The 14163-nt window shown below is 38.8% G+C and overlaps 1 protein-coding gene across 5 annotated transcripts in view; it reads left to right on the forward strand.

The window, feature by feature from the left end:
• PTPRA (protein tyrosine phosphatase receptor type A) overlaps positions 1–14163 on the forward strand; it is a 167372-nt gene that overhangs the window by 84478 nt on the left and 68731 nt on the right. For all 5 annotated transcript variants that reach the window (XM_023737505.1, XM_023737507.1, XM_023737508.1 and 2 more), the window contains 2 exons: positions 10978–11056; positions 11796–12137. In XM_023737505.1, the coding sequence (XP_023593273.1) occupies positions 10978–11056; positions 11796–12137 (421 nt within the window). The remainder of the gene's footprint in view (positions 1–10977; positions 11057–11795; positions 12138–14163) is intronic.

The following is a 14163-nucleotide window of genomic DNA, read 5'->3' on the forward strand; positions in this document are numbered from 1 at the left end:
GACTCATAGCAGCCCTGTAGGACAGACTAGAACCACCCCATAAGATTTCCAAGGCTTAATCTTTACCAGAGCAGGCTGCCACATCTTTTTCCCACGGAACAGCTGGTGGGTTCTAACCACTGACCTTTCCGGTTAGCAGCCAAGTGCTTAACCACCTGGCTCCCGTTGGAAGATATCTAGGATTTATTATTTAAGTAAAAATACAAGCTGCAGAGAATATGTATAATATCCTATTTATAATTTTTTTTTTAATGTGGGTATATACTGGCATAGCCACTGCCATCAAGTCAATTCCAACTCATAGTGACCCCATAGGATTTCCAAGGCTGTAAATCTTCACGGAAGCAGACTGCCACATCTTTCTCCCGTGGAGCCACTGATGTTTTGAACCACCAGTGTTTTGGTTATCAGTTGATCACTTTAACCACTGCACCACCAGGGCTCCTTTTATGCTGGTGTAGTATGCAAATTTTCTAAAGGATGTATAAAAAAGTATTTAGTGATTGCTTTTGGGAAATGGGGCTGGCAGCTGGTGAGTGAGACTTATGTTTTGCTTTATATCCCTCTATTCTGTTTGTATTTCTTGTAATAAGCGTAGGTTACCTTTTTTTTTTTTTAAAGGAGTTTACAATATGTAATGGGGGAGGAGGGAGGACCAGTGCTTTTCCTATATAACGAAAGTATCCCTTTAATAAATGACATTTTAAAAGAATCCATTCATAATGGTAACATAATATAAAATACTCCAGGAATAAATGCAGCAAGAAATGTGTAGGGCAAAAATGAAGAACACAGTAACGCTTTGAGGAACATAAAAACGTGAATAAATGGAGAAAACACTGTGTTCTGGATTATAAGATTCAGTACCATAAAAGTGACAGTTCTTCTGAAACTGGTTATTTCAGTAGCCTTGTGTTATAAAAATTTCTGAATGTAGAGAAAAGTTACAAGAATTTTATATCCACCACTAGATTATACATTTAACATTTTACCATATTTGTTTTATTACATATCTATTCATCTCTCCAGCCCTCTATTCATCCATCTATTTATTTTTTTAATGTATTTCAGAGTAAGTGGCATACATCAGTACATTTCTCCCCAGATAAAACTTAAGTGTGCATATGATTAACTAGAGAACAGTATTTGTTTATGACTGAGTCTTTATTGGAGGTAAAATTTACATAGAGTGAAACGCATAAATCTTAAGGTTATCATTCAGTATATTCTGAAAAATGCATACACCTGTACAACCAAAATCCTGTCAAGATACAGAATATTCATCATGCTCTTTTGAATAACTATCTATAGGGGATCAAATTGATAACAGCTACTGGAAAGGTCAGATAGAAAGCTTAGGGGATGGAGAGTTCACATTAATGAGAGAGGGACAATTTGGAAAAGGAGGGTGAGAATGGTTGCACAACTTGAAGAATGTAATCAATGTCTCTGAATTGTACATGTAGAAATTGTTGAATTTGTGTATGTTTTGCTGTGTATACTTTCAACAACAATTTAAAAAAAGGAATGAACAAACTTAAAACAAACAAACAAAAAAAAGATACAGAGTATTACCATCATCTGGGAAGTATCCTCATGTCCCTGTCCAGTAAACTCTTTCCCAGGCAACAATTATTCTGATTTTTTTCCACCATAGATTAGCTTTTCTTGTTCTAGAATTTATTTATATGTATGGAATCGTACAGTGTACACTCTTTTGTATAAGGTTTCTCCACTCAACATAATGTTTTTTAGATTATCCAAGTTGTTGTTTGTGTCAGTAGGTCTTTCCTTTTACAGGTGGTCTCCAACTTACGACAGGTCGGTAGTCGGTTCTGACGTAAGTCGAATACCTTTTTTTTTTTCTTCTTAGTTTTCATTATTATTGCCTTTTATTATCAGTATCTGTATAAATCTGATCTTTGAACATCTGAGGGTGATAACATCAGCAAAATTATGAGCTGCAGCACTGTGTGTAGTACATATTACTAACAATAAGATGTACCAAAAAAACAGATGATCAGAAATGCGATTTGTTGTAACTCGAATACATCAAAGTTGGAGACTACCTGTATTTCTCTTGGGTAAATACATAGGAATGGAATTGCTGGATCATACACTAGGTATATATTAAATTTTATAAGAAACTGCCAGACTAATTTTTAAAATAAAAATATTACAAATACTAGCTTATCCTAAAAATCATCCTGTGAGAAAACAGAACCATTCCCATTATTAGAATGTGTGTACAGGTTTCCAGCATCCTGCAGACTACAGCTGTCAGGGATGGTTTTCTTCTGAAATTTGATAGCACACATTTCCCTCAGATTCAAACTACGGTTGTTCATCCATGTCGCAGCTAGACCTTCACTGCATAGCAAGCTATTAAAACTCTTTAATTCAGAGAGAGAGAGGTGTGGGGAAGAGAAATGAATTTGAGTGAGTATGGGGTGTCAGTAAATCAGATGTGACAGAAAGAGGTCAAGGGATTTAACAGCAAAGAGGTTGTGTGAGAGAATGTGTGTGTGAGAGAGATTGATTGATTGATTGATTGATAATCTGGCTTATTTTTCTCCTGAATTTTATTTTTTGCAAAAGTTATTTTTAGGAAGGTTCAAAAAGCAAAAGGTGGGGACACAAGGCACAAACTGGGAGAAAATATTTGTAAAATACCTATTTGATAAAGGACTTATATCTAAAATATGCAAAGAACTCTTAAAGCTCAACAATAGCAAAACAATTTAAAAACTAGCTAAAAAGTGGGCAAAACATCTGAACAGACACTTCATCAAAGAAGATATATACATGGCAAAAAAGCATATGAAAAAATCGTCAACACCATTATGTCATTACGGAATTGCAAATTAAAACAACAGAAAACTTCACATCTATTAGAATGGCTAAAATTCAAAACACTGAAATACCAAATGCTGATGATGATGTGAAGGAACTCTCAATAATTGCTGGTGAGACTGCAAAATGGTACAGCAACTTTGGAAGACAGTATGGCAGTTTGTTACAAAAGCTGAATATAGACTTACCATATGATCCAGCCATTGCATTCTTAGTTATTTACCCAAATAAGCTGAAAACCTATGTCCACACGAAAACATGCACTTGAATTGCCTACCTATATCAGCTCTCTTCAGTAGGTGCATGGATGAACAAACTGGTCTATGCATACAATGGACTATTATTCAGTGATAAAAATAAATGAGTTATCAAGCCTTGTAAAGACATAAAAACCTTAAATACATATTGCTAAGTGAAAGAAGCCAATTTGATTAGTGGTTGCTAGGGGTTGGAGAGAGGAGCCCTAGTGGTGCAGTGGTTAAGTGCTCGGCTGCTAACCGAAAGGTTGGTAGTGGTGCCAACTCACCAGCCACTCTGTGGAAGAAAGATGTGGCAATCTGCTTCCGTAAAGATTACAGCCTTGGAAGCCCTATGGGGGCAGTTCTACTCTGTCCTATAGGGTTGCTGTGAGTTGGAATTGACTTGATAGCAAAGGGTTTAGGGGTGGGAGAGGTAAAAGAGGGGAGAAGTGATTAAATGTAGCAAGCGGGTTTTTAGGGCAGTGAAACTGTTGTGCATGATAATGTAATGGTATATTCCCATTGCCATCTATTTGATTCAGACTCGTAGCAACTGTATGGCAGGGTAGAACTGCCCATAGGGTTTCCAAGGCTGTAATCTTTACGGAAGCAGACTGCCACATCTTTCTTCCACTGAGAGGCTGGTGGATTCAAACTGCTGACCTTTCAGTTAGCCCAGTGCTAAACTGCTGCACCACCAGGGCTCCTTTTGTAATGATATGTACATTGTATTATTTATTATTTAACAGCTGCATAGTATTCCATTGGATGCCTATGCCATAATTTATTTAATCACACACCCCCATCGATAATCGACATTTATTTCTGATCTTTTTCTATTGCAAACAGTGCTGTATTGAATAACCTTGTACATGGGTCATTTTGAAAGGTCTGTAGAATAAGTTCCCAGAAATGGAATTGTGTGAAAGGTTTGTGTATTTATAATTCTGATAAATATTTACAGATTGTATGAGAGTACCTATGTATTCAAATCCTTGCCAATACAGTGTTATTAAAGTTTTTTATATTTGCCAACATGAGAGGTGAAAAATGGTGTCTCAGCGTAGCTTTAGTTTGCCTTTTTCTGGTCATGAGTGAGGCTGAGCATCTTTTCACATGTAAGAGAACTGTTTGGTTTTCTGTGAGTTGTCTGTTTCATATCTTTTGTCCATTTTTCTACTGGATTTTTGGTCTCTTTATTAATCTGTAGGAACCCTTTATATATTAAGGAAATTGGACCTTTGTGAATGAGTTGCAAATACTTTTAAAGAGATCATTGTTTCATAGGGAGGCAGCTGTTCTAGTGGAATGGTGGAAATGGAAGCCAGATTGCCATGGAGACAACTCTTCCTAGAAATTTGGCTATGAAATGGAGTGGAGAGAATGCTAGCTGGAGGATTGATGTAGGAGTTTTTCTTTCTTTTCTTTGAGAAATTCTTAATTTATGTTTAAATGCTGGTATGAAAGGGAGAAGCTAAAGCTGGGAGAGGATCAACAGGTTCCTAAGGGACTGAGATTCTTAGGAATTGCAGAGGAGGAGGAAATTTGTAGATACGGTGACTGGGAGTTGAGGATGTCCAGCCCAATGACTTCTATTTTATCTGCCAGAAAAACAAGATCGTCAGCCAAGAGTGTGGGAGGAGACAGTTGGAGGGAAGAAGAGGTTTGAAATCACTGCTATGGAGAATTGGAGAGAGAGCTGACAGAATAATACAAGAAAATTACAGAATGTGTTCAGAGTTCCATTTAAGGCCAGAAATAGCAGTTTGTAGTGGTATCAACCTTCTAGATTGTTTGATTTTCTTAAATGGACAATTGGATTATCTCACAATTGGATTTCTTTGGGTAGGTGTAATAGAACAGTGTAGCAAAAGAATTTAGGATATTAGTAGGAGAGTGATCTAACTGACACCAATTTTTCTTGATTGGGAAGAGAAGGAAAGACTGAAAAGAGAGTTAGAGACGGGCTTAAGGAGCTGAAGGCCTGGATGAGGTCCGAGAAGAAGTGTAGTAGACATAACCAAAAAACCCACTGCGTCGAGTCAGTTCCGACTCATAGTGACCCCGTAGGGTTTCCTAGGCTGTAAATCTTTATGGAAGCAACCTGCCACATCTTTCTCCTGAGGAGCCGCTGGTGGTTTCAAACCGCTGACCTTTCAGTTAGCAGTCAGTCACTCTAACCACTGTGCTACCAGGGCTCCTCCAGTAGACATAACAGAGAGGGAGAACTGCAAGAATAGGAAGTGTGGTTGGAGAGTGGAAAGTGAGATTCAGTATGAAAGCTTTTCCAGATGATGGCAGACTCTAGAGCCCAGCCATTGTTGTGGGTGGTCCAAGTGAAATAGAGGTATAAGGTCATTGGAGTTGAGGAAGTCATGTTACTACTGAGAGATTGACCCAGTTTGTGGTGGTTCATGAGGTTGTTGACATGATCCAGGAGGATGTCAGGACTTGGGGATGGGAAGAAAATTGTGAACCACATTACAATGTCTTCAGTGACGGCAGTGCTGGGAAGTTGTACAGCCAGATGGGAAAAGCCTTTAGGAACAGGGTCTGTTAGAGCAGGCTCCAGGAGAAATGGTTTGCATATGGCATCCTTGAATGAGAAGGATCTCAGCCACACTTTCTGACATGAAGCTCTGGGGTGATTAGAAGACATGGAGACTCGAAGCGGGGTATTAAAGGTGTGGTTGCAGATGAGTTGTATATACAGGATCAGGAACTAACAGGAGTTTATGCCTGAGTGTCTTTGTATCCTTTTAGAAGAATGAGGCCTTCACTGTGGTTTTCTTGGTTGTGGTCTGTGGATATACCTTGTTGGTGATACGGATCTTCTTAAATTCTGAAATATCCCTCACTTAGCTAGTTTACAAATTTGTAACCACTCTGACTTGCCATCCTGTATGCATTTCTTCTTTTCTCTTACGTTCTTTCCCTTGAGGTATGCAATTCTTCTGCAGTATCTTTTTTTTAGTTTTGCTTCCTATATTCATGTTCCCTGGTGAAATCTTTTTTCTTTTTAACTTTTATTGGATTTTTTTCTATTTATAAAAATATCATGCTCTTCATTTTAAAACTCTAGAAAATAAAGAACAGTATAAAGAAGAAAATAAAAATCATAAAGTATATGCCAAAATGTATAAAGTTTTTCTTTCCAGTCTTTCATGCATATATACATAAATTTAGTTGAGGTCTTACGGTATATTCAGTTTTATATCTGGCTTTTTTTTCTTTTAAACTTAAAAAAATGAAGGGTTTGTTCTGTTTCTTGAATTCTTTGAATACATTATCTTGAATTTGTTGTTGTTATTAAGTGCAGTCCAGTCTGTTCCAACTCATAGCGACCCTGCATACAACAGAACGAAGCACTGCCCAGTCCTGTGCCATCCTCAGCCATTGTTGCAGCCACTGTGTCAGTCCATCTCATTGAGGGTTTTCTTTTTTCACCGATCCTCTGCTTTACCAAGCATGATGTCCTTCTCCAGGGACTGGCCCCTCCTGATAACATGCCCAAAGTATATGAGACGAAGTCTCGCCATCCTTGCTTGTAAGGAGCATTCTGGCTGTACTTCTTCCAAGACAAATTTGTTCGTTCTTCTGGCATTCCATGGTATATTCAATATTCTTTGCCAATGCCATAATTCAAAGGTGTCAGTTCTTCTTCAGTCTTCCTTATTCATTGTCCAGCTTTCACATGCTTGTGAGGTGATTGAAAATACCATGGCTTGGGTCATGGGTCTTGAATAAAACCAAAACCAAACCCATTGCCGTCAAGTCGATTCCGACTCATAGCGACCGTGTAGGACAGAGTAGAGCTGCCCTGTAGGGTTTCCAAGGAGCAACTGGTGGATTTGAACTGCCGACTTTTTTGGTTAGCAGCTGAACTCTTTTTTTTTTTTTTTTTTTAATTGTACTTTAGGTAAAGGTTTACAGAACAGATGTTTTCTCATTAAACAGTCAGTACACATATTGTTTTATTACATTGGTTAACAGCCCCACGGCATGTCAGCCATCTCCCTTCTCGACCTTTTTTTTTGGGTGAAAATATACATAGCCAAAGAGACACCATTTCAAAAATTTCTACATGTACAATTCAGTAACATCGATTACAGTCTTCCAGTTGTGTTGCTGTTCTCACTTTAGATGAAGGTTTACAGAACAAAATAGTTTCTCATTAAACAGTAAACATACTGCCCTCTGACAATGGTTAAGAACCCCACTACGTGTCAACACTATGCTTACTCAACCTTGGATTCCCTATCACCAGCTTTCCTGTCCCCTTCTGCCTTCTAGTCCTTGTCCCTGGATTGCTGTGCCTCATTAGTCGCATTTTGTTTTATGGGGCTGTCGAGTCCCCAGCTGAACGGTAAACCTCGGGAGTGACTTCACCACTGAGCTAAAACGGCATCTGGGGGCCATACTCTCGGGGTTTCTCCAGTCTCTGTCAGGCCAGTAAAGCAGCCGAACTCTTAACCACTGCCATCAACATAAAATATCTTGAGTGCCAACAGAATGTTTATTTCACATTTTTTCTATTTTCCCTATCGTTGGCTATTTGGGTGGTTTGTACTTTTCTACCATAATGAATATCTATATATTAATTTTAGTCTATGTTTGGAATTATTTACATTTACTTAATGATATAATATAACCTTGGAAGTAGGTCAGAAAACAATTTGAAAGCTTTTAAGATTCTTGTATAATCTTTTCTGGAAAGGAGTTTGTTGTTATAGGCTAATTGACATTCCTACCAACTTGAAAGAGTCCTTTTCATGTGGTTCTTGCCAGCATTGAATATTTAATCTGATTGATCTTTTCTGATTTGGAAAGTAAAAATATTATCTCATTGTGTTCCTTCGATTAGTGGGAATGGTCAACAGTTTTTAATATATTTTTTAGCTGTTTATTTTTCTTCTGTAAAGTCTCTATTTAGAGTTTTTCAGATATTTTAAAATTGGGATCTTAGTGTTTTTCCTTTTGATAATGTAAGTTCTTTGTATGCTAATGGTTTAATCCTTTATCTTATTCGTGATAAATTTCCCAGCTAATTTCCTTTTTAACGTTGTTTATGGTTGTGATTTCTTGCATTGCCTCTATGTGTAGAAAACCTTTCTTCATCCTGGGCTGATATTTTTAAGAAAAAAAAAAAAGCCACTGCTGTTGAGTCAATTCTGGTTCATAGCGACCCTATAGGACAGAGTAGAACTGCACCATAGAGTTTCCAAGGCTGTAACCTTTACCGAAGCAGACTGCCACATCTTTTTCCCAATGAATAGCTGGTGGGTTCAAACCGCCTACCTTTGGGTTAGCAGCCAAGCGCTTTAACCACTGTGCCACCAGCTCCTTTTGGACTCACATAAATATCCATTTATACTTTTTTAAAAGTGTGTTTTTAAACATTTAATTCTTTACCCATCTAGAATTTATTTTGGTATACGGAATAAGGTGATGGTCTAACCCCCTTCTGCCAAATACATAGTTATTTTTCCCAATCCCATTCCCTATTAATTTATCAAGTATAGACATGTATACATGTACAGTAATTAGCCTTCCAATCTGTCTCCTGACCCTTGTGGAAGGAGTTGTATACTTTCCCAATTTTGGATTAAGGTTAAGTGAATTGAGCTAGGCTCTGTCAGAGGTGATCACTGTTGAGACCTTTCACAGAGTTACAAAAATCCAATAATATATCACTGATTTAATGATCACAGCCTAGGAAGAGTGAGGAAGTGGTCAAAAGTTTATGTGGCTACTCCCGAGGTGTATATGAACCTGCACCCCCTGCACCCATGGGAGTCATGCCCTGCTTGTCTTGGAGAGTCACTACCATATTGAATCACTTCTAGGCTGTGAGCCCTACTAGGATGGGGCCTGTGAGTGTATTGCTTCCCAATTGTCTCCCTAGAACCTGGCTTGCTATAGGGCACAGAAATCTTACTGAGTGGATGAATGAGTCACTATTGCCAATAGGTTTGTGTTACAGCCCTCTGATACGGTTCAAGATGGAATGAAGATTAAGAGTAGCTACTATATAAGAAGACCAGACTTTATGGTGTGACTGAGACTGGAGGAACCCCGGAAAGCATGGCCCCGGGTTCTCTATCAGTCCAGAACTAAAACAGTTTCTGAGGCCAACTCTTCAGACAGGGATTGAACTGGACAGTGGGACATAAGGTGATACTCATGAGGAGTGTGCCTCTTAGCTCAAGTAGATACAAGAGACTAAATAGGCAGCTTCTGTTTGGAGGTGAGATGGGAAGGGAGAGAGGGTTAGGAGCTGGTTGAATGGACATGGGGAAACGGGTGGAAAGGAGGAGTGTGCTGTCACGGGAGAGCAATTGAGGTCACATAACAATGTATGTATAAATTTTTGTATGGGAGACTAACTTGAAATTGAAATGTAAACTTCATTTAAACTACAACAATAAAAAAAAAAAAGCTACTATAATGTCTGCTTCAAAGGATACTACATTAGAGCCATCAGCCTACTTTCTCCATACTTCTCAACCTGAAAACTTTAAAGCATCAGAGACACCCGGGAAGCTTTACCAAAGACCACTACCTAGCTCCTACTCCTAGAGATTCTGATGTGGTCTGGCATGGGGATTTTTAAAAGCTTTTCTGATGATTTTAGTGTGCAGTCAAGGTTGGGAATCACAGCTCTAAAAAACATGTTCTTATTAAAAGAAAAAACCACTTGCTGTGGAGTTGATTCTGACTCACGGCGACCCTATGTGTGTCAGAGCAGAACTGTACTCTATAGGGTTTTTTTTTTTTTACTGTTGTGCTTTAAGTGAAAGTTTACAATTCAAGTTAGTCTCTCATACAAAAATTTATACGTATGTTGTTTTGTGACCCCACTTGCTCTCCCTATACTGTGACAGCACACTCTTCCTTTCCACCCCAGATTTCCCGTGTCCATTCAACCAGCTCCTGACCCTCTCTGCCTTCTCATCTCGCCTCGGGACAGGAGCTGCCCATTTAATCTCATGTATCTACTTGAGCTAAGAAGCACACTCTTCACAAGTATCATTTTATGTCCCATAGTCCAGTCTAATCTTTGTCTAAAGAGTTGACCTTGGGAATGGTTTTAGTTTTGGGCTAACAGAGAGCCCAGGGGCCATGTCTTCCAGGGTACCTCCAGTCTCAATCAAACCATTAAGTCTGGTCTTTTTACTAGAATTTGAGTTCTGCACTCCACTTTTCTCCTGCTCCATCAGGGACTCTCTGTTGTGTTCCCTGTCAGGGTGGTCCTTGGTGGTAGCAGGTACCATCTAGTTCTTCTGGTCTCACGCTGATGAAGTCTGTGGTTGATGTGGCCCTTTCTGTTTCTTGGGCTAATACTTTCCTTGTTCCATGGTGTTCTTCATTCTCCTTTACTCCAGGTGGATTGGGACCAATTGATGCACCTTAGATGGCCACTCGCTAGCTTTTAAGACCCCAGATGCCACTCACCAAAGTGAGATAAGAACATTTTCTTAAAAAACTTTGTTATGCCAGTTGACCTGTATGTCCCCTGAAAGCATGGTCCCCAGACCCCCGCCCCTGCTACTCTTCCATAGGGTTTTCAATGGCTGATTTTTCGGAAGCAGATTGCCAGGCCTTTTTTCCAAGGTACCTCTAGGTAGACTTGAACCTCCACTCTTTGAATTAGCAGCCAAGCTCCTTAACTGCACCACCCAGGTGTCAGTTGATAAGAAAACTCAATTAAATAGTTGGACTCTTGGAGAAATATGCATCTGAGACTCCCAACAGGTCATTGGTCCTTTGTGCACTTTCTAATAGCTGGGAAGGAAGATTCTGCCCAGAATATTCCTTTGGTGAATAGGTTGGACATAGTGACAATCATATAGGACATCATCTAACATGACTCTCTATTTTGCAGGTCAACATGGATTTCTGGTTCATTCTTGTTCTGCTTGGCAGTGGTCTGATACGTGTCAATGCCAATAATGCTACCACAGGTAAATTGTTATTTGATAAGGCTGGTATTCAGAACAAAATTTTAATTTCACATTTAAGGACCCACATTTGAATACTTAGCTGGTATTAAAGAAATAAAAGAATATTAAAGTTTTATACAAAAGTATTGGTAAAATAGATGTCTTTGGAAATCTGAGTCATATTGAATGCTCGGAATTGTTCTACATACTGCATACTTTTTAAATTTTTTTAAATAATATTTTACTGTGTTTTTAGTGAAAGTTTATACAGCAAATTAAATTCCCATTTAACAGTTTCTACACAAATTGCTCAGTAACATTGGTTACATTTTTTTTACAATGTGTCAGCATTCTCATTATTTCGGCTCTGGATGTTTGCATACCATTTTATTTTTATTTTATTGTGCTTTAGATGAAGGTTTACAGAGCAAATTAGTTTCTCATTATAAAATTATGTTTGTATACCTTTTTAAATAAAGAGATTATGTGTTCATCCTGAAAGTAAAAGAAATTGCTAATATTTAAGACTCCTAAATATTGAGTCTGAGGAACTGAGCGAAGAATCCAGTTTCTTCCTCCTTTGGACAGTAGTCCTTTGGAGGAGATAGGAAGGGACTAGCATTAGATAAAAACACGTGTGGGATCGGGGGAGTCTCTGCTTGGTCTCTGAGTGTTTGAAAGCTTACGGCTTGCTGCTTTGTGCCTCATAACTACTTTTGAGCCTTACATGCTCTATTTCCTTATTCTTTGGTGTTTATAGTTTCACCTTCTGTAGAAGTTACAAGATCAATTAAAGCATCAACGACAGAACCAGTTAAAGAAGAAACCAAAACTTCAAATCCAGATTTTTCAGTAACTTCTGTTTCCGTGGCACCAACATTCAGCCCAAATCTAACTCTGGGACCCACCTATGTAACCACTGTCAATTCTTCAGACTCTGACAATGGAACCACAAGAACAGCAGGCACTGATTCTAGAGTTGCTACAATTTCACCAAATGGGACTTGGCTTCCAGATAACCAGTTCACAGATGTCAGAACAGAACCCTGGGAGGGGAATTCTAGCACTGCAGCAACCACTCCAGAAACCTTCCCTTCATCAGGTACTGAAGATGATTTCTGTTTGTTTTTTCTTTTGTTCTTTGGTTTTATTCACTCTGTTATCTCTGTTTGTGTTTTCTAGCCATAAAATGTCTTAAAATAAGTACAACTGCTCAAGCGAAGTGATGAAATCTACATTAGGGAATTCTCAGGAATATCTGGTTAGCGTAGAGTTAAGAGAAAAGAAGATTCTAGATGGTATGCTTCTGCTTTGGGTGGGATCCTGGTTAGATTGAGGAGGCATAAGTAAGTGTGTTTAAAAGCACAGAAAAGAAGAAGGTTAAAAATACAGAGAGAGGACCTAACTGATGATGCAGGAGACTACAGGTGAAATAATACAGAGCCTGAGTAATAGGGTTAGCCTTGAAAAGGAAGGAATCCGTGGAGACATAGGAAGGAGAATGGATATAGATGTTAATAACAACAAGAGAGATCAGTGGGGTGAGAGACCAGTGGTCAGGGATGACATTAGAAAGACATGCCTGGGGAAATGGTTAAATTGCACTGCCAGTTTGTTTAAGGCCTCAGCCCAGCCCTCATCTCTCCTTGAGTCTGAATCACTGGGATGAAGTGGAAGTAGCCCCAAGGATAGAATCAGAGAGCTGAGTCTGAGACCAGCTCAAGTAAAATAAGTTTCTGACTCTGAGCCTCAGGTTTCTGGTCTGTAAAGAGGATGCGAGGGCCCCTCACAAGTAGTGAAGGAAATAATCGTTCCCTGACTACTACGTAACTGTGATTCCTTCTCTAGCAAAAATGACTGTTCTCTCTTATGTGTTCCCATTCACTTGGCTCACATTTCTTCCTTGTTAGATGGTGAGCTTACCTAGGTGGAATCAAGCAAAAAACATGTGATCAATTGAATCTCATTTGGTTACTACAGATTGACATGTTTTAGCTAGACCTTACAGACCAGACCCAGCCCCTGCCTGCTTTAATCCCATACTTTCTACTGTAATGACAATACAACATTTGTAGTTAAGAGCATAGATGGCAGGGCCACACTACCTGAGTTTGAATCTCAACTCTGCCATTTACTGTGCCTCAATTCTCAATTTCTTCATTTGTAAAATATGAATGAATGATAATAATAGTACTTACCTCATAAGGGAGCTGTTAGGATTAAATGAGTTAATAATGGGTAAAGCACTCAGAATGGTGTCTATACATAGTAAGCACTATTTTTTTTAAGTGTTAGCTGCTGTAATTGTTGTTATTATTGCTTTGAATAGCTATCAATATAATAGGTGAGGTACATTTAATAAATGTGGTATCCCACTATTCTTGGTGAGATTGGGGACTGCAGATAAATAATGTTGTTGCTGTTGTTAGGTGCCTTCAAGTTGGTTCCGACTCATAGTGACCCTGTGTGCAGCGGAACAAAATACTGCCTTGTCTGCATCATCCTTGCAGTCGTTGCTGTGTTTGAGCCCATTGTTGCAGCCACTGTGCCAGTCCATCTCATTGAGGCTCTTCCTCTCTTTTGCTCACCTTCTAATTTGCCAAGCATGATGTCCTTCTCCAAGGTTTGGTCTCTCCTGATAACATGTCCAGAGTGTGTGAGATGAAGTCTCACCATCCTTTCTTCTAAGGAGCCTTCTAACTGTACTTCTTCCAAGACAGATTTGTTTGTTTTTCTGGCAGTCCATCGTATATTCAGTATTCTTTGCCAACACCATAATTCACATGTGTCAATTCTTTTTCCGTCTTCCTTATTCATTTTCCAGCTTTCAGGTGCACATGAGGCAATTGAAAATACTATGGCTTGGGTCAGGCGCACCTTAGTCCTCAAAGTGACGTCTTTGCTTTTTAACACTTGAAAGACATCTTTTGATGCAGATTTGCCCAGTGTGATACATCATTTTATGTCTTGACTGCCGCCTCCATGGGCGTTGATTGTGGATCCAAGATAAATAATAATGTCTGATACTTGCTTTGTGCTTTAAAATTGATCAAGTCTGTCATAGTTATTATAATGTGCTAGATATTGCACTGAGTTTTATAGAATAATCCTATGAGATAGGCTCTATA

This window comes from Trichechus manatus, unplaced genomic scaffold (genome assembly GCF_000243295.1).
Source record: "Trichechus manatus latirostris isolate Lorelei unplaced genomic scaffold, TriManLat1.0 scaffold00104, whole genome shotgun sequence".
Lineage (NCBI taxonomy): Eukaryota > Metazoa > Chordata > Mammalia > Sirenia > Trichechidae > Trichechus > Trichechus manatus.